Genomic DNA, 18610 nt, shown 5'->3' on the forward strand with positions numbered 1-18610 from the left:
TTTTTTATGAAATCTACATTATCATGACTAGATTTAGCATAAACTGTTTAATGTAAACGTCAATCTTATTTTTAGAACAAAAAACTCTGAAACAAAAGTAGTTTTCTTCAAGTTTGTTAAACGAAAACTAAACTGGAATATGACATTTGAAAGTCACTAAAACATCAACGGCAAAACCATTTCACAGAGTTGAATAATCTTTAAACAGAACTCCTTGTAAGAACTGGCCAAGTCTACAAACAAGATATGTACCGTTACAATGATGGTCTACTGATGTTGCTGATTGGTGTTTGGTGGAGGGCCTGCAGGTAAAGGCGGCGGCTGCTGCAGAGAGTAAAAATAAAGAGAATGGATTAGTCAGCGAGTTTCATTCACCTCTAACATCTAATCATACCGTAGAAACTACAAACCAATCTTTACATATAATTATTTGAAACTGTAACGAGTATACTAAATAACAATAGAAGAGTGTGTAGAGAGACCTGTTGGAAAGGGTTGTTGTACCCTTGCATCATCTGTGGACGGTTGAAACCACGTCCTTGGGGATACATTGGGGGTCCACCACTGCTTGGTGGTCCTGGAAATGGACCCGAAGGAGCACCCATATAATGGCCTTGCGACATCTGAGGATTCATGCTCCCTTGCATCCCCTGATCCAACAAAAAGAGACGATATCAATATCTTTTTCGGTAGAGTAGTATAAGAAACAGATAGTACTCAAGAGATCTGAGATTCACACCATTGGTCCAGGTATCTGATGAGACATAGGCATCGAGGAAGGTGGCATGTGAGGAGGCATTTGCATAGGGCGGGGATGATGAGGACGCAATGGCATATGAGACGGTGGTGGTCGCTGAAGATGAGGCATATTGGGCATTGGAGGGATTTGCTGGGGATGTCCTTGGTGGTGGTGTTGTTGTTGCTGATACCCTTGCTGCTGGCTACTTCCAATAAGCGATGGGTGGGGACCAGGTGGCAGCGGAGGAGCCATACCGCCTGGAAGAGGTTGATTATGTTCCCCTTGAGAGGATGCATCAAATGGCATTGCTATTCCGATTCCTGGGATGGTCCCCTCATTCCGGGTCAGTCCAGGAACAAATGCTCCAGGAGTTGGCGATGCTTCGGATGGTTGGAAACTATCAGGCAGGCGATTGCTAAAACCTTGTTCATTATACCCTGTTACAAATTAGACACACAGATTACAACTTAAGCACTTCCATAAACAATGCAAATAAATATAAACACTAGTTTCTGGCTATAATACAACTTGCAAGTACGAGCCCAACCAGTTAACTATCACAACATCCTTACTATTTATAAGGACGAAGGCATAATAGTTATGCACACCCACACACTTTCCGTGGAGATGCCTACTAAAAACATAAATATTAATACACAAAAAAACCTTGGTTCTGCATAGTAAGGGCATCTCGAGGATTATCTGCAGGCCTGTTTCTGGACCAAAACTTGGTTGTGTGATCATTGCTACCACTGCACATATCAGGGTAAATAAAATTAATAATCTGGTGCTAACCACAAACTATCATAAAATAAAACTGCTAAGGAACTCTTGAACCAGATTATCGTTCTAACCTGCAAAGAAGATATCCAATAGGATGCCATGCAAGATCCCAAACACTGTTATCATGAGCATTTGAGATTTCAATCTGCGGGTTTTCATGCCTGAAATTAAGAAGAGTTTCATAATTAGACAAACATGAAACCACGAAATAAAAGGTTAAAAAAGATCCTACTAGCATGTACATGTGTCATGACTGGCTGGATATAAAATGTAGACAAGAAACATGATTTGATATATCCTTATAATTGATCAAAGCAACAACAGCATGACTGGGTAACTATAATAGCATATAGCGTTACAACAAAACCTACCCGACAATCCAATGACAAACGGATCCGTCAGCGCTCCCACTGACAAAGTATTCTTCATGAATTGGATGCCACGCCAAAGCTTTAAAAGAGTTTGACAACTTTTGATAAGAAATAGTTGTAAATAAAAAATGTCGAAGAAAGCAATTGAGAATCTTCATGTGATATTAACAAAAAATGGGTATATTAATAATATTTTGAAAACATATACATTAGTCCTAGCCAATGTACAGAAACACTGGATCTATACAGGCTCTGCTTCCACATGTATGAAGATATGATCATAACATAATTTGACAGCTTACATGTTACATCTTTCTTGTGCCCACGGAAGGATTCAAGCTCCTTCATAGTCCTTATATCATAGAGCTGCAGATTACATGCATATGTGTCATACAAATGCTTCCACAAAGACACGGAAAAACTCTTGTTTGCAAATCCATACACGCAAAGAACGTGAGCCTTACCTTAACTATTTGATCTTTCGAGGCTGTTAAAAGCCAATTGCCATTTTGGTTCCACTTCACACTAAGCACCATGTTTTTGTGACCATGACTGCAAAAGTGAGAATAACCATTAAATTTGACAAAGCTTAAACCTGAAAATTTTAATAGGATACATATTACGTTTTATATCACTTACAGTGAGCTAAGCTCTCTTGCAGTTCTAGTATCCCATATTTTGACAAGTTGATCTTTTCCACCTGACAACACAAATTAAATCCGTTAATAACCTACTGATAAGTCATCGAGAGAAGCTCTGAAGTATACAATTATTTCCATATTATTGTATAATTCGAAATCAGAAGATGTACCAGAAACTAGTAGGGATTTTGTGGGGTGCCAGTCGACGCACTTGACATCCCAACCGTGGCCTGCCTGAGTTCAAAATATAAAAAACCCTTTGATCACTTCAACAATCCTCAGAATTCATACAAAAAGGAGAAAAAAAAAACAGTCGAAGCATGCCTCTAACAGGATTAAAAAAAAAATTGTCTTAATCACCAGTTTCGAGCCTCCAGAACCATGTATGTTTTGCATGGCATGACACCAAACCGAATCTCAATTATATTTTTTTCTATGTAGCCTATGGGTCAAATTCTAATAATATACAGCTAAAACACATCTCGAAAGGACTGTAAATTAGTAAGAAATGACAATCGACAAAGAAGTACGCTATCGCCGCGAAGCTGTTCTAATAACATTACCGGTTAGTGAAATTTCTTCTTGGCACTTGGCAAAATCCCACACTTTAACAGTTGTATCATCAGAACACGAACAGAACTTCAAATCTGTTTTACAGAAACTGTTTGGTACACGATGTTAAAGTTTGAAAGAGATTCATTCAATGCAAATTAACATATCGAACTTTTTTTACCTTATACCACGAACGGATTCCTTGTGAGCAGTTCTATTAGCCTTGACATTGTTCATATTGCTCTGCCAATACCTGATAACAAGAGACACTTGATCCTTATTATCACAGCAATAAACCAAATTCAACTCATAGAATTGTGAGAATCTAATTAAAAAGCCACAGAGTAAGGTTGAAAGAGAGAGAGAAAATACTTTATCGTGCCTCCGTCATCACCAGAGACCATCCAAATGTCATTGTGGCTCCACACCATCGACCTTATAGGTTGATCATGTGCCTAATATTGACAACAGAAACAGATTTCAACAGTCAATACCATGAACAACAACTGTAGAGGATACAAAACAGGATCCCCCAAAAGATTAATATATGAACCTGAAGAATCATCTCAAAATTGAAAGATTGCCCATTCCAAAGAGTGAACTCCCCACTTTGGGAGCCGGTGATAAGACGTCTTCCTGAAGGTGTCCACTATATATAACAAAAACCCAATCATCAATCATCACTACAAGTTACCATAACATAGTTCAACGGATAAACAGAGTAGAATACAATTCAGGCAGCTGTGAAAGATATATACCACTACACAGTTGATTGAACAACGATTCTTGTTTAGAGACGAGTGAACAAACTTGGCAGCAAAGCTTGTAGAAGGATTATCTGAATAGGCAACTGGAGGAAGCATCTGAAACATTGATAATAACAAACAAACAAAAATTCAAAAATACTGAAAACAGTGATCCAAAAGATCAAGAAATTACTGAATAATCAAGAAAACAAATAAAAACGAATCTAACATCAACTGCAGCAGCTGGGGTTGGTTGCAAAGAGGTCATATCTCTTGAGTCTCTCTGCCATGTTCGAGCCTGAATATACCGCATAACGGTGCTCGTGTAATCAACAGCTCTTCTCTGTGTATGCTTTCTCATTCGTTTCCCCCCAAAACTGTCAACATGTGCTGCAAAACATCACACAAGAGCCGTCAGATCTCGTAGTCATCTCTAATTGAAAGCAAAATCAAAAAGTTTTTTTCGAAAGTAGTGCTTACAGTCGAAGTGATTTGGAGCAGAGGAATGGTGATACTCGGGGTTGATGTTGGTGGAAGAGGCGGAGGGCTGACGCATCATCGGCGGGTGCTGCATCGGTGGAAGCTGCTGCTGCATCGAATCTCCGTACATCGAAGTCTAACGAAAGGTTAGGGTTCTCTTCTTCGCTCGGCGAGTCAAACCCTGAAGAAAGTATCGATTGGTTCGGTTCGGTTCGTTTAGCAATCGGTTTAATCTGGGTTATAAAAACCCGGTATTAACTAAAATTCAAAAACGTTTAAACGGCACCGTACAGATAGTTGACTAGCGAATCCGGCAAGTGCCCAATCACATTCCAGATTCCCGGCGAAAATGAGCTGGCAAGATCTAGGGTCAATAAAGGAGTCTTATACATTTCCATTCACGTATTATTTCCTTTAGTAATCATAATCGACGGCTGAAAATCCATCTAACGGACGTAGAGTCTCTAAGCTCGTTGGGGAGCGTCACACCAGATCATTTCCATCACTCACTACTCGCGGCCCTATTTTCTGGAGGCAATAAAAGGCCAAGAGAAGAGTCGCCTCATCGCCACACAAAAGACATTCAGCTCATTCTTCTCTCTTCGCTCAGCTCCTACAAGAAAGGGCGAAGAATCTCTCCCTCCTCCTTGACCTTCTCTTCGCCATCGATTCCCTTTGGTAAGTTTAGCTTCCTCTCGGATCTATATAGCTCGTCATTTCTCATCGTTGTCCATCGGATTTTATCGATCTGTTTCACAGTTTTTTTTATCATATATCATCAAAGGTGAAATGGTTTAGCTTCGAGATTTAAGATCTGATCGTTTCTCTGCGTGTTTCGCGATTGAATTGAATCTAGATCCGTGGTTTAGTAGATCTGTATCATGTTTTTCGATCTGTTTGTGTAGATCTCGAAATGATTCGTCTCTGATGCTTATATTGTATGCTGATGTATGGATCTGTTGCTCGGACGTCGTTAACGAGATTTTTTTGCTTATGAATGTGATCTTGATATAGTTTTTGGATTGATAGGTTGTTAGATCTCATTGGTGAAAGTCATACGTGTATAAATTATATCTGAAGCTTTTGTACTATGTGCTTATGCTGCTTACGTTATAATCAATGCCTTATAGCTCACATAGAGGTTGTTGACTTTTGCAGAGGTGCAAAAATGGTTGAACAGACTCAGCAACAACCCTCGATTCTCCAGAAGGCTTCTTCTGGCCAGCTCATGCGCTCCGGGGTTTCTCAGGACATCCATGGCTACGCATCTGGTTTCCAGAGGCGTGCGACCTACGGAAACTACTCGAACGCTGCGTTTCAGTACCCTCTCGCGGCCTCTTCCAGGATTGTGGCGACTACTACTACTTCTCCTGTTTTTGTGCAAGCTCCAAGTGAGAAAGGATTCTCTAGCTTCGCTATTGATTTCTTGATGGGTGGTGTTTCCGCTGCTGTCTCTAAGACCGCGGCTGCTCCAATTGAGCGTGTGAAGCTTTTGATTCAGAACCAGGATGAGATGCTTAAGGCTGGTAGGTTATCTGAGCCTTACAAGGGTATTGGTGATTGTTTCGGAAGGACTATTAAGGATGAAGGGTTTGGTTCTTTGTGGAGAGGAAACACTGCTAACGTTATCCGTTACTTCCCCACTCAGGTTTGGTTAAATTACACCCTTTTTTTTTATTTACTGGATGATGTTTTGAGTTATTGATGTATTGTTTGGTTTTCTAGGCATTGAACTTTGCGTTCAAAGATTACTTCAAGAGGCTTTTCAACTTTAAGAAGGACAGGGATGGTTACTGGAAGTGGTTTGCTGGTAACTTGGGATCTGGAGGTGCTGCTGGTGCATCTTCCCTTCTCTTCGTGTACTCTCTTGACTATGCACGTACCCGTCTCGCCAACGACTCCAAGGCAGCCAAGAAGGGAGGTGAAAGGCAGTTCAATGGTCTTGTTGATGTCTACAAGAAGACTCTCAAGTCCGATGGTATCGCTGGACTTTACCGTGGATTCAACATCTCCTGTGTTGGTATCATTGTCTACCGTGGTCTCTACTTTGGTCTGTATGACTCTTTGAAGCCTCTCCTCCCCGCTGACCTCCAGGTTTATTTATGTTTCTGATTTTGACATCCAAACCCTGCCTTGCCTTGTTTGTGTCTGATGTTGTTATCTGTCTTTCCGTTTTGGGAAATTTCAGGACAGTTTCTTCGCTTCCTTTGCCCTTGGATGGCTCATCACCAACGGTGCTGGTCTTGCATCGTACCCAATCGACACAGTCCGTAGAAGAATGATGATGACCTCCGGTGAAGCCGTCAAGTACAAGAGCTCCATGGATGCATTCCAACAGATCCTGAAGAAGGAAGGACCCAAGTCTCTGTTCAAGGGTGCTGGTGCCAACATCCTCCGTGCTATTGCAGGTGCTGGTGTGCTCTCTGGATACGACAAGCTCCAGTTACTTCTTCTCGGAAAGAAGTACGGATCTGGATCCGGCTAAGCAATACTAATCCACCAAACAGTTAAAAAGCTTCGGCTTTATTTTTATTTTTCTCGATTTAATTTGCAGTTTTTTCAGACTTTTTTTAAAAAAGGTCAAGATGTTGATGAAATCTTTTGCTATAAAAACTAGAGAGGAGGCAAGGGGAATTTTTCTTATTGAATAAATTTTGTATGGGGATGGAGTTTGACTTCCTCCTTTGAACCTATTTTCGATTGTGACTTTTGTTCTATTAAGTTTAACCGTTTTTTTTTTTAATATTTTGAGGATATCTTCGTGTCTGTAACATTATTATATGAAAGTTGAAACAATCGGTTTCATATATTTGAAGGTTCGGTAGTGTACTGAACTAATCACGTAATTAGACATTGCAATCACTAGTTTCTGTCGCTTGGTTCATTACAATGGGAAAAGCATCGACTCTGCTTCTCTTTCTCTTGCCTTTCGGCTTCTTTCTTGTTACATATAATCTTCTCAACCTTATAATCCACAATAGATCTGGTGTCATTAATTTAGATGCAAGTCCACTTCTAGATCCTCTGCCTCATAGAGAGGCCAAGACCTCTTCACCACCCTTTCACGTCGCAGTAACAGCTACAGATTCTCGTTACAATAAGTGGCAGTGTCGTATAATGTATTATTGGTATAAACAGAAAAAAGCTCTTCCCCGTTCAGACATGGGAGGCTTCACTCGCATTTTGCATTCCGGTAATCCCGACAACTTGATGGGTGAGATACCAACATTTGTCGTCGACCCTCTTTCCCCAGGTCTTGATCAGGTGAGAAACTTTCTTTTCATCTTGAGTTTTTTTTTTTTGTTAATCTAATAGTTTGATGTACGTAGGGGTATGTTGTGTTAAATAGACCGTGGGCATTCGTGCAGTGGCTTGAAAGAGCTACCATCAAGGAAGAGTTAAGTCCTGTCTCCTTTCCTACAAGACAACCAAAACACTGTTTGCTAAAATCTCCTGCATATGTTGTTGGTGCAGCTATGTCCTTATGGCAGAGCCTGATCATATATTTGTTAACCCTCTTCCCAACTTGGCTGCTGGAGGCTCCCCAGCAGCTTTTCCGTTTTTCTATATCACACCTCAAAAGTTCGAGAACATAGTCAGAAAGTATTATCCAGTGGAGATGGGACCTGTGACAAATATTGATCCCATTGGTAGTTCTCCTGTTATCATAAGCAAGGTGAGATTGATTATCTGTGCTTTATGTATTAAACTTGATGTTGACATGCATTTACTTTCTTATGCAGGAATCACTTGAGAAGATTGCTCCTACATGGATGAATGTCTCGTTGACAATGAAACATGATCCAGATACTGATAAGGAATTTGGATGGGTTCTGGAAATGTTAGCACTGGAAAAACAAACATCTATATTCATATATCTTAGTTCCATGACTTTTCATTGTTTTTCTGACAGTCTGTTTTGATAAGGTACGGTTACGCAATTGCATCTGCTCTGCATGGGGTGCGGCACATGCTTCGTAGAGATCTCATGGTTCAGGTAGAAAGCAACCATTTTCTGAGTAACGTTAATGATATTCTTTTCAATGTCTTTGTTCTGTGTTACTAAGGGATCTCTCATCATATCTTTCAGCCTCCATGGGATTTGTCTACCAAAGCGATGTTTATCATCCACTACACTTATGCATGCGATTAAAACATGAAGGTGACATTCCTTCCTTTTATTCTTGGCAGATAATTTGATTCTTCAGTACTTGTGCTACCAAGAGTCATTTGAAGGATTCTCCATCAGAAATCCATATTTAGTACTACTTTTTTATCAGTCTCATATGTTAAAAGAAGTACATTACCTTACCACTCCTAAATACAGGGTGAGCTGACATATGGCAAAACAGGAGAGTGGCGATTTGATAAGAGATTACATCTCAGAGGTCCTCCTCCGAGGAACATCTCTATGCCGCCTCCTGGTGTTCCAGAAAGTGTGGTATGTTATACTCACCACTATATAAAACAAAATACTGATGTGTGTCCATCCGTTGCTCATAAGGGAACTTATCCGCAACATGGCCATTGAGACTATATAACTACTTCAAACCCAAATGCTTATCCCAAGTCTGATGTTGTTTTTTCAATCTCCAAGACTAATGTACACAAGTATGTTTAAGGTAGTTTCCAATATCTTTAAGGAGTAACGGTTTCTCAGAGATGCCACTTGTGGTTAATCATTGACAAGAAGCGTGAAAGTGAGAATCCAAATTGTTGATAACTTGCCTAAATACATGTGTGTGTTGTGGTGGTGGTGATGCAGGTGACTCTTGTGAAGATGTTGAACGAAGCCACATCAAATATCCCTAACTGGGACACTCTCTAACTCCCATCCACAACCACAAGACACAAACCATAGAAAGGACAACTAATCTATACAATATATTTATCAAATGAAAAGTTTACTTATTCTTTCCTTTTACTTTCAGTTGCACGATTAAAATTGTTTGAGACAATGTTCAAGAAGTGGTTAGGTGATAGTAAAATGATATTAGCATAGATGGTGAAGATTTACTAATGAGTAATGCGATGAAGCGGGGGTACTATACTTAATAACCGGACCAGACCAAAAAAATGCTCCATAACCAGACCTGACCCAAAAAATACTTCATTACCAGACCAGACCAAACAATTACTTTATAACCAGACGGTGATGGTCCTGTCTAAAAGACACACGTTTCCAACTAGACGGAGTTAATAGTTCTGTCAACCAAACCTATTTATCCATGAATTAATAAATTAAAATATATTAAAAAAGGAAGACAGAGAGACTCTTTCAAGTGATCTATCTCCCTCCTCAACCGCAGACACAGTTCTCTATCTTCTCAGAGCAAAAATGGAGGTTGCTCTTCTCTCATTCTCTTCTTCCATCTCTCCTCTCTGCCACAACCGAGCCTTAACCCTATCTCCCAAACTCTCCAAACCCTCGAACTACCCTCGCCTCCCAGTCATCAGATCCGCAGTCTCTCGCTCCAAGAAGGAAGAAACCGTCGAGACCGTCAAGTCCCATCTCGAGAACTGCCACCTCCTCGCCGCCATCAACTACAAAGGCCTCACCGTCAAGCAGTTCCAAGACCTCCGCAGAACTCTCCCCGACACCACGAAGCTCGTCGTCGCCAAGAACACTCTCGTCTTCAAGGCCATCGAAGGCACCAAATGGGAAGCTCTCAAGCCTTGTATGAAAGGCATGAACGCTTGGCTCTTTGTTCAGACCGATGAGATCCCTTCCGCCATCAAACCGTACCGGAGTTTCCAGAAGGAACGCAAACTCGAGGACAATGACTTCGCCGGTGCTGTCTTCGAAGGTAAGTTCTACGCTCCTGACAACTTCAAGGCCCTTGAGACGATGCCTACACGAGCTGAGGTTTACGCTAAGATGCTCGGAGCTCTCCAGAGTCCGGCGATTAATCTCGTATCTACTTTACAAGCGCCGGCCATTGAGGTTATCATGGTGCTTAAGGCTTATGTCAAGAAGCTTGAAGATGAGAGTAACAATGCATAATTAGTTAAAAGCAATTCACTTTCTTGTTTATGACTCGAGCAGCAAGCAATTGTTTATTACAGTTTTATTGAAATGTTTTTTTTTAAAAGATGGGTTCTTGGTTTAGATGAACTTAGAGAGGATAGACTCGACTACTCCCTGAGCTATGGGGTGGTAAGTCTCTCGTGCTTCTGCAAACACCTGTTTCGCCAGCTGCTTCTCTTCGGTTCCACCAGATTGTGCAAGAGCGTTGAAGAGTGGACGCAGGTACTTCATCCTTCCCACGGTTTTTAGAGTTTTCTCCACTTCTCCATGGTACTCTCTGCACTTGGATGAGATTGCGAGTTGCAGAAACGACACCTTCACTTCGTAGTCCTTTGATTCTGCTAGTCTGTACCTCTTGTCCAACGCCATGACCTGATTCACCAATAAGCAAACAAACATTCAATCTCCCAACACACCTCCACAAATTGTTTCTCCTCTTCTTGTTCACTAATCCAAGACTAACTATTAAGCTAAACAAACAGCTTCACATTATCTAAGAGAAAGTATAAAGAAGTACCTGAGAAGGTTCACATGATTTAGGAAGATTCTCCAAGTAGAGCTCCCATTCCTGACCCTTCCACTCAGCAACCTCATCCTCACTTGGCATCTTTCCTTGCTTAAACTCTTCTGCCAACGATATGATCTTTGTGTAAATGGTTGAGACTGGTTCATATGCATCTTCCGGTATACCGACGCTTTCAGTCCACAGCTCTAGGTTGATCTCTTTCTCTATCCCAGGGATGTTCGCTTTCAGGAAGTCAAGAAACGTATCTGTATCAATCGACTTGAACTTGAACGTAGCAATGTATTTCTTGAGGAACTCGTCAAAAGCAGTCCTCCCAACCTGAAAAGTTTATTAGTAACATTACACAAGAGAAGATCAAGTTGGGGGATTCAAAACTAACCTGACGTTCAATTCTCAACACAAACTGGAACCCTTTTTCATATGGGACCTGAGAGTATACATCATCTGGATCAACTCCTTGTTGATTATTCTTCAGCTTAGTGCACTCCAAATTGTCTTTAAAACGTTCCATCTCATCTTTTAGGCCTCTCCAACCAATCCCCATGTTCAAAGTAGCTATATCCGCTCCTTGAACAACCTCCACAATCCTCCTCTCTGCGTAAGTTGTAAACCCCTATTTGCCATAAACACATGAAAAAAATAAACTCTTTCCCATCAACAAAGTCATGAACTTTAAGGTAGAGTAGCTTATGCAGTGAAGCAAGAACATATAGAGTTAACTTTTTTCCCATCAACAAGGCAAACACTAATCATACTCTTAATCCATGTCCCCTAAACCTTACTCTTAATCGTTCTTATACATGTTTGTGACAGGAAGTAAAAGCAACGAACAGTCCAAAGCCATAAACATATAAAGTTAGCTTCTCTCCCATTAACAAGGCAAACACTAAGCACTCTCTTAATACATGCCCCCTAAACCTTACTCTTAATCGTTTGTATTCCAGCTCTTAATCATACTCTTAATCGTTAGTTAGTATTCATATTGCCATGAACATATATAAAGTTAGCTATTTTTCCCATCAACAAGGCAAACACTAATCATACTCTTAATCCATATCCCCTGAACCAAACTCTTAATCATTTGTATCCCTGCTTGTAGCTAAAGGAAGCAAAAACACCAGAACAATCCAAAGCTAACTAACTAACACATCTATTCATCTTCAAGAGCTTTGATCAAGAACATACCTCTATTGCCATAAACATATAAACTTAGCTTCTTTCCCATTAACAAGACAAACACTAGATCATACTCTTAATCCATGTCCCCTGAAACATACTCTTAACCGCTTATAACTAACTAACACACACATCTATTCATCTTCCAAGAACCATACCTCATTCAACCAGAAATGCTCGTTGTTAATGTTAGTAATCAAGTTCCCAGTCCAGCTATGCGCAAGCTCGTGAGCCACAACCTGACCCCCAGAGGCATCCCCTTTGATCACAGAAGGCGTCAAGAAAACCATCCTCGGATTCTCCATCCCTCCATAAGGAAAACTCGGAGGCAGCACAAGCAAATCAAACCTCTCCCAATCATACTCCCCAAAAAGCTTCTCCCCTTGCCTAATCATCTCCTCAGCACCTCAGCAGCGTCAAGAACCTCCACGTCAGCAGACTCCGCGTACACCCTCGTCCTGGGCCCCACTAACAAACTCTTCCACGACTCTATCCTCCGCGCACCAACACAGAGAGGAGAGGTCAAGAAGATGTTTCGTAACTTCCTCGGGGAGAGGGAGCCTCCGACGCACGTGACGAGCAGACATAACGGCCGAGAGAGTTCATAACGACGTCGTAGCGGATACGGCAGGCGGGGGTGTCTTGGCAGGGGTGTGATATGGTTTCTTCATAAGCTCCATCACTAGACATTCAACGGTCGTGCTTGCCCTGCCATTTCCGAGAGTGTGTGGTGAATCTGCTGATTCCAACTTGTCGGAAGGTGAAGTTTGGTTATTTGGTTCCTGAGGTATTCCCTCACTGTTCAAGGAGGAAGTGGCTTATTGGTGGTTTGGCCGTGGCAATCTCTATAAGTATCTTTCATGGAGTTCTGAATCTGTTGTTTCATGTCCGTTTGGAGCCCTCGCCGGTGATGTTTGGTTTCAGTCTGTCTTTATCTTTTATGGCTGTTATGTGTATGTGTTTATTGGCATCCCTTGAATGGGCTTAGTTTCCAGGATCGGTTATGTGTGACCGTTGGGTTGTGTACCGAGTGTAATCCTCTTCGGTTTAAGAATGCTATCTTGTAATCCTTCATGTTTCTTCTTAATAAAATTAGGCGACAGAAAAAAAAAAAAAACAGATGTTGTATAATTTGTTATGTCTAACGCCGACAGAACACATGAACGTCCCCCGGAAACTAATCCCTAACAGGGAAGCCAAAGCCCAAAGAAACGGGACACATACTTCAAAACAGAACATCAAACTACCAACCTTAAACTAAATCCATAAACAACCGTGCAAGAGACTAAACAAAAACTTATTTCTATATGACTAGCCGGATTCTTGTTATGCACTAAGCAGGCAAGCACACAAAGCAGGAGGTTTCTTCATCGAAAACAGGAATCCTCATCTGAACCACACTTCACGATGACCACAAACCACTTGGACAAAACCAAGACAAACAACCCATTTAGTCTAGCCACCAATTTAAAATGACATCTCCTTTTGTTTATGTATAAAATAATAGGTCTTAACAGTGATAAAGGTTGTCTCGGATTATTGGGCTCTTTATTCCTTTTCCTGTCGTGCTATTTCAATTTCAAGCAGTAATTGCTCACACTGGAAAATTGTCGTTTGGGATTTGATCTCAAAATGATTTTTATTGGAACAAAACATATGCAATGACTTTATAAATATGCTATAAACAAACAATTTTTAGTGACTATAAATTGTTCAAAAACATGTGCATTGACTTTATAAATGACTTCATAAATTTATAAACAACAATTTCCAGTTTTTTTCTTCTTCTCAAACTCTTGTGAGAGCTGCCAAAAGTGTTTGAAAGCTTCCAAAAAGTCATTAAATCTATACTAAAATCTTTCCGATATGAGAGCTTTCAGAAGTTTCCAACAATTTCAACAATGTTTTCTACATAGCACTACAAACACATGACGAGCCTAGCAAGTGAGGTGCTTTCAGTTTATTCAGAGTAGGCATACAACAAGCAGTTACCATACAGATTAGCAAAGGAGCTTGGGAGTTACGACCAAAGAAGGTAAAGAGAAAAACATAAAAGTGTATGTGAGCACGCGTGTGATGGTCATATTATTCTGAGTTTCTGGACTATTACTACTACTATTGAAGTTCTTTCTCAAGTTCGTCAAATTCCCATCCATCAACCTCATCTGCAGAGTAATCACGACCCACCTTCCCAAATTCAGATTCAAGCTCGGCTAGTTCAGATTCAGGGTTACTGGAACCAGCAGTAGTAGTCGTTGGTGCCTCGGAGGGACTCAGTTCTGGCTTTTGGGTTACAGATTTAACTGGACCATCCATGCTACTACTGGGTGATGCAGCAGCACTGCTTTTAGGTGATGGAGTCTCTATCTCTAATATTGGCCTTGCTACCGATTCAAACTCCTGCCTCATTTTCTCCATGTCATCAAACAGCTCTTTCACACGCCGGTCTTCCTTCCTGGTATAACTATACGAGTTCAGAAACTTGGCAATGATAAAATTCCACCGATCAATAAAGAGTCAGAGAGTAATGTTTACTACTCACTTTTCCAGTTTGCTTTGGAGGAACTGGAAATGCTCTTTCATATTATCCACAATGCTGAAGGTTGTAATGATCTGATGATTTTGTAACAAAATCATATTTAGTGACTAGGAAGAGCAATGAAAAAAAAATCACTAGCGGTCCAGTTCTTACCTTGGTCTCATAGTCTAGATACTCCTGCTCTAGACTCTTCCTTGGGCTTGAAACCTGATTCTCCCCCTCATTTGCATTTGGTGGCATCTCCGACCTGTCTCCACCATATGCAAAAACTGTTATCAACTCAGAGTAGAGGTATTAGCCAGAAACCAAACAATCATAGGAACAATCCAATTCATTAAGAGGCATATATACCCAGGACCAAGATTCTTCAGATTTTCCACATAATTCTCTATACGGCTTATCAAAGGTGCCACCTCCTTCTGTTACAATATAAATTTCTGTGTTAGCTCTGTCATTCACCAACTACTAGGTAAAATTTCCATAAACACACAGAGCTTACCTTGTAGGTAGAGAGGATATTAAAAGCCACATCCGAGAAGTAATCCTCATGCTTCTCCAACTCATCCCTAAGACACGCATCCACTATTATTATTCATTGTGGTTAAGCAGCAGAGAAAAAAAATATATTGCGAGAAAGAGCTGAGAGTTTGATAGGAATACAAAGTCTGCTTATCCTTCTTTTCGGTATAAGAGCATTGATGAAGCCATGTATCCTCGAGAAAACTAATCCAGGTCTTGATAACTTCTGACTCTTTCTTACAAGATACAATTGACTTGGACAGGTCATCCTCCTGCATTGCAGAATCAACATAACAAGATTAGTTCACGTGGACATTATTGACCATGAGAGCTACTCATCTTAAAAGAATACGCCACCTTTGTTTTCAGGTGAGCGATTATCTGATCGTTGGCTTCACCAAATTGATCCCTCTCCTCTGTCGCATCACGGTACCGAGCTTGAGCAGCAGCTAATGATATGTTAACCTACATGGAAGAATATTCATTGACATACCACAATAAACATATGCTCAAATCAAATAGAAGTGCTTTACGCACCTTCTTCAGTTCAGCTTCCAACTCATCTCTTTGTTTCACAAGCTGTGCAATTTCCGCAGCCAATTCCTGTACATAACAATAAATGATAAGAAAGAATCTCAATACTTACAGATGATGAACATACAGAAGAGTGCTGCCACTATAAGTGTTTTTTCTTCTTCTTGAATTGAATAATCAAAAGAACAAGTGAAAGCGGTAGAGACAAAACCTTTTCCTTTCCACCAGTTTCATTTGCTTTCACCACACGAGCTTTACGCGCCTCTTCTTTCTGAAGCCTGCGAAGAGACAATTGGTATCTATTAATGGCGTTTTCCTTCAAGGCAAGCTTTGATGAAAATCAAAATTAATTAAACAACAGCAAGTAAGTCTTAACTGCAAATATAAGGATAAGCTTTTACCTGTTCTCTGATATTCGTTTCTCGGCTTTGGTAGTTGAATTTGCTAAAGATTCCAATAACACCTTCAGCTTGTCGACCTGGTTTGTAAACAAATTATTCATTACCTTCCATGATTAACATTCTCCCTAACATCTTATAACATGTATATTCGTAATACTCGTATCAACAAGTGGACCAAGATGGTAATTAACAATACCAATCAACTTGTATGGTGATATAATGATTTGAGGATAATAAAGCCCACAAACTTACTTTCTGAGCATGTATATCTGGTGAATCACCGTTGCTTAGGTGTCTCTTTCTAATCAGAAGCCCTTCTAATCTGGAGCAAAGACGGATCTTTGCAAGCGTTTGTTTAAGTGCCTGCAAAACGAGAAGTCTTATCACATGGAGCTACCGAAATAATCTTAGGGGGAGAAAAGAGAGTTTGGAGAAAATTGTACGCTCACCTCTATTGTTAAAGGAGCATTTTTAACTTCCTTGTCTTCACTCTCCTGTGGAGACTCAGAGACGTTCATCTTTTCGAGTTTTTCTCTAAGATCAGAAGCTTCAGCATCAATCCTGAAAACAAGTATTCAATCAATATACGCAAGGCTCTATGACTCAGTCATTCGTCTATTAAAAGAAACGAGAGCAAGAAGCACATCAATATCTTCAGTTATCACCTCAGTATTTCAGCACTAATCTTCAACCCAGTGATAGCATTTTGCGCGAACTGAAGCAATTCGTCCTGCTTAACCTGAACATTGAAGAGTAAACAAGTTAGGAGGAGATCCAAACGCCCATACATTAACATAAATGCTGAATTTTATTGCTCAAGCGCGTACCAAAACTTCATCCTTGTAACTTGAAAAGACTGTAGCAAGATCCTGCATGCTGCTGACTATGGCATCATGAACTTCCTTTCCTCCATTCAGACAAATCCTGAAGACAATGTTAAGCTCTATAAATAATCGCATTAGGCACGAACAACACAACGAAGTGTGTCAGTTTCCAGAAAAGAAAAGTTTTCTTTTAAAGAGAAACTTTTGCAAAGCAATTTGGTGGTTCAGCTCACCCAAACATCTCCAGGAGTAGAGAAACTTCTTCATCATGTGGTGGTTCAATAATCTGTAATAGAACAGTCAAACCTAGAGTTAACACTCATAGACAGTACCATTTTTTTCACAAAACCCAAAAAATATAGGAACAGTACAATATTCAAAACATTATTAGAAACAAGACAAATGACAGGCTCTCACAACATATAAGAGTCTACTTAATCTGGTTTGTTCTTTAATTTATTTTAAGCCAAGCAATATATTGTCTTCACTCTTTAACAGTGAGAAATCAAATCAACAATAATGCATCTCAAGACTTTTCAAGTTTCTACTACAAGTCCACACTTCCCTATGTATATCCAAACTCTTGGAAACTTTAGGAATTAGACCGTTTATTTATCAATTATCAGGTAGGAACCAAAAGAAGTTTGTGTAGCAAAAGAGTACCATGGACAGAACGATGCCCTCCAGAGCTTGACTTTGCAGGAAAACATCACGGAAGTTTAGTGGCTCACCTCTTATATCTGGATCATAATACAAAACCTACACATGGAAAGGGATCTTCTGTTTAAAAAGGGTCATCAATACAGCATATAAAACTAAAGTCACTTATAATCAAACCCTTTAATTAAATAAATCACCATAAAATCACTAAAAATAACAATCATATTTAGATGATATATGATGACATCTTCTTTTCAAAACTTCGTCTTTTCCACCAAAAAAAAAGGGAACAAAAACAATACCCATTCACGTCTCTTTGCTTCATCAGAACTCATATCTTTATCCTTGGAAGAACCTTCACAAGCTCTATCGATCTCCTTGAGCACAGTTAGCCATCTGGTGATCAGCAATGCCCTTTCATGCCCTCTGCATGAGACTGCAGCTTCTTCCAGTCTCTGGATCGTCTGATTCACACTCTTATAGGCCCCAACACCCTGCAAATGAAAGATATAACATTTATAGAGCACAGTGTTCAAATGAGTGCACTATCACAGCAAAATCAAAACTTGAATCTAGAAAAGGATAGAACTTTGCAAAGGGAAATGAATTTAAAAAAACAAAAAAGGAAAGTGGAGAAATTTTACAATGCGGTCTTGGAACAATTTGGCTCCTTCAGCAACGGCTTGACCAGCCTGCTGGACGACGGAGTCGGCATAGTTCTTGACCTCCACCGCCTTACTCACGGCCGTTCGCAGCCACGACATGTTCTCTCGTCGATCTTTTCTGGTTTACTACGGAAAGCAATCTTCTTCTGGAGGAAGCTCGGACACAGTCAATGTTTTTACTCGGTGGCGATTGCTTGTAATTTGCAAACCCACGACTATAAACTGTTCATTTTTTTCTTAGAGGTGACCATTTCGGTTTAAATCGGTTTAGTTTGTTTAGGTCAATAAAACTTTAATTGAAGTCAACTGAAATTCGTTGGTTTGGTTTGTATCTAGTTTAGTTTGGTCTGAATTTGATTTAGTTTGTGTTCGAATAAATTTAATTTGATTTTGTTTATGTTTATTCAATTCAATTAAATTAGTTTC

General features: G+C 40.1%; 4 protein-coding genes and 2 pseudogenes across 5 annotated transcripts; 3 read left to right on the plus strand and 3 right to left on the minus strand.

Annotated features, from left to right (window-relative positions):
• Nucleotides 1-164: 164 nt before the first annotated feature.
• LOC106319173 (flowering time control protein FY-like) lies at nucleotides 165-4507 on the minus strand. 2 transcript variants are annotated; one of them, XM_013757433.1, is made up of 17 exons: nucleotides 4313-4507; nucleotides 4062-4222; nucleotides 3845-3949; nucleotides 3640-3735; nucleotides 3459-3541; nucleotides 3268-3339; nucleotides 3098-3195; nucleotides 2705-2764; nucleotides 2533-2593; nucleotides 2358-2445; nucleotides 2196-2259; nucleotides 1894-1972; nucleotides 1594-1683; nucleotides 1406-1491; nucleotides 740-1176; nucleotides 483-650; nucleotides 165-321 (listed from the first exon to the last, which is right to left on the minus strand). In XM_013757433.1, exons 1-17 carry the CDS (start codon nucleotides 4440-4442, stop codon nucleotides 268-270), a joined length of 1932 nt encoding a protein of 643 aa, XP_013612887.1. In that variant the 5' UTR covers nucleotides 4443-4507; the 3' UTR covers nucleotides 165-267. The 2 variants fall into 2 exon arrangements, with proteins under 2 accessions (XP_013612887.1, XP_013612879.1); XM_013757425.1 differs by having other exon boundaries at nucleotides 165-324.
• Nucleotides 4508-4830: 323 nt separating this feature from the next.
• Nucleotides 4831-7048, plus strand: LOC106327592 (ADP,ATP carrier protein 2, mitochondrial-like). The gene is made up of 4 exons (XM_013765770.1): nucleotides 4831-4990; nucleotides 5471-5960; nucleotides 6038-6406; nucleotides 6501-7048. Exons 2-4 carry the CDS (start codon nucleotides 5481-5483, stop codon nucleotides 6795-6797), a joined length of 1146 nt encoding a protein of 381 aa, XP_013621224.1. The 5' UTR covers nucleotides 4831-4990; nucleotides 5471-5480; the 3' UTR covers nucleotides 6798-7048.
• A 153-nt stretch (nucleotides 7049-7201) lies between these two features.
• Nucleotides 7202-9154, plus strand: LOC106326549 (annotated as a pseudogene).
• A 402-nt stretch (nucleotides 9155-9556) lies between these two features.
• Nucleotides 9557-10400, plus strand: LOC106326901 (50S ribosomal protein L10, chloroplastic). Its single transcript, XM_013764855.1, has one exon. The coding sequence runs from the start codon at nucleotides 9651-9653 to the stop codon at nucleotides 10314-10316; it is 666 nt and encodes a 221-aa protein (XP_013620309.1). The 5' UTR covers nucleotides 9557-9650; the 3' UTR covers nucleotides 10317-10400.
• LOC106323176 lies at nucleotides 10317-12757 on the minus strand (annotated as a pseudogene).
• A 1131-nt stretch (nucleotides 12758-13888) lies between these two features.
• LOC106326899 lies at nucleotides 13889-18378 on the minus strand. Its single transcript, XM_013764852.1, has 18 exons — nucleotides 18164-18378; nucleotides 17822-18013; nucleotides 17523-17618; nucleotides 17093-17145; nucleotides 16863-16959; nucleotides 16701-16774; nucleotides 16485-16596; nucleotides 16288-16398; nucleotides 16036-16112; nucleotides 15846-15912; nucleotides 15638-15703; nucleotides 15458-15565; nucleotides 15242-15372; nucleotides 15081-15147; nucleotides 14933-15000; nucleotides 14735-14828; nucleotides 14585-14655; nucleotides 13889-14497 (listed from the first exon to the last, which is right to left on the minus strand). The coding sequence occupies exons 1-18, from the start codon at nucleotides 18281-18283 to the stop codon at nucleotides 14158-14160; spliced, it is 1944 nt and encodes a 647-aa protein (XP_013620306.1). The 5' UTR covers nucleotides 18284-18378; the 3' UTR covers nucleotides 13889-14157.
• Between the last annotated feature and the right edge of the window lie 232 nt (nucleotides 18379-18610).

This window comes from Brassica oleracea, chromosome C2 (assembly GCF_000695525.1).
Source record: "Brassica oleracea var. oleracea cultivar TO1000 chromosome C2, BOL, whole genome shotgun sequence".
Classification (NCBI taxonomy): Eukaryota; Viridiplantae; Streptophyta; class Magnoliopsida; order Brassicales; family Brassicaceae; genus Brassica; species Brassica oleracea.

What these genes read in the sequence shown, in the direction of transcription:
- LOC106326901 (XM_013764855.1), top strand. Translation starts at nt 9,651, where the DNA reads ATGGAGGTTGCTCTTCTCTCATTCTCTTCTTCCATCTCTCCTCTCTGC.
- LOC106319173 (XM_013757425.1), bottom strand. Translation starts at nt 4,442, where the DNA reads ATGTACGGAGATTCGATGCAGCAGCAGCTTCCACCGATGCAGCACCCG. An exon ending in ATTGGATATCTTCTTTGCAG is followed by an intron (nt 1,492 to 1,593) that starts GTTAGAACGATA and finishes TGATATGTGCAG; the next exon opens with TGGTAGCAATGATCACACAA. An exon ending in CCTTACTATGCAGAACCAAG is followed by an intron (nt 1,177 to 1,405) that starts GTTTTTTTGTGT and finishes AATTTGTAACAG; the next exon opens with GGTATAATGAACAAGGTTTT.
- LOC106326899 (XM_013764852.1), bottom strand. Translation starts at nt 18,283, where the DNA reads ATGTCGTGGCTGCGAACGGCCGTGAGTAAGGCGGTGGAGGTCAAGAAC. An exon ending in AATTGTTCCAAGACCGCATT is followed by an intron (nt 18,014 to 18,163) that starts GTAAAATTTCTC and finishes TTTCATTTGCAG; the next exon opens with GGTGTTGGGGCCTATAAGAG. An exon ending in AGGGCATCGTTCTGTCCATG is followed by an intron (nt 17,146 to 17,522) that starts GTACTCTTTTGC and finishes GTTCTATTACAG; the next exon opens with ATTATTGAACCACCACATGA.
- LOC106327592 (XM_013765770.1), top strand. Translation starts at nt 5,481, where the DNA reads ATGGTTGAACAGACTCAGCAACAACCCTCGATTCTCCAGAAGGCTTCT. An exon ending in TCCGTTACTTCCCCACTCAG is followed by an intron (nt 5,961 to 6,037) that starts GTTTGGTTAAAT and finishes TTGGTTTTCTAG; the next exon opens with GCATTGAACTTTGCGTTCAA. An exon ending in TCCTCCCCGCTGACCTCCAG is followed by an intron (nt 6,407 to 6,500) that starts GTTTATTTATGT and finishes GGGAAATTTCAG; the next exon opens with GACAGTTTCTTCGCTTCCTT.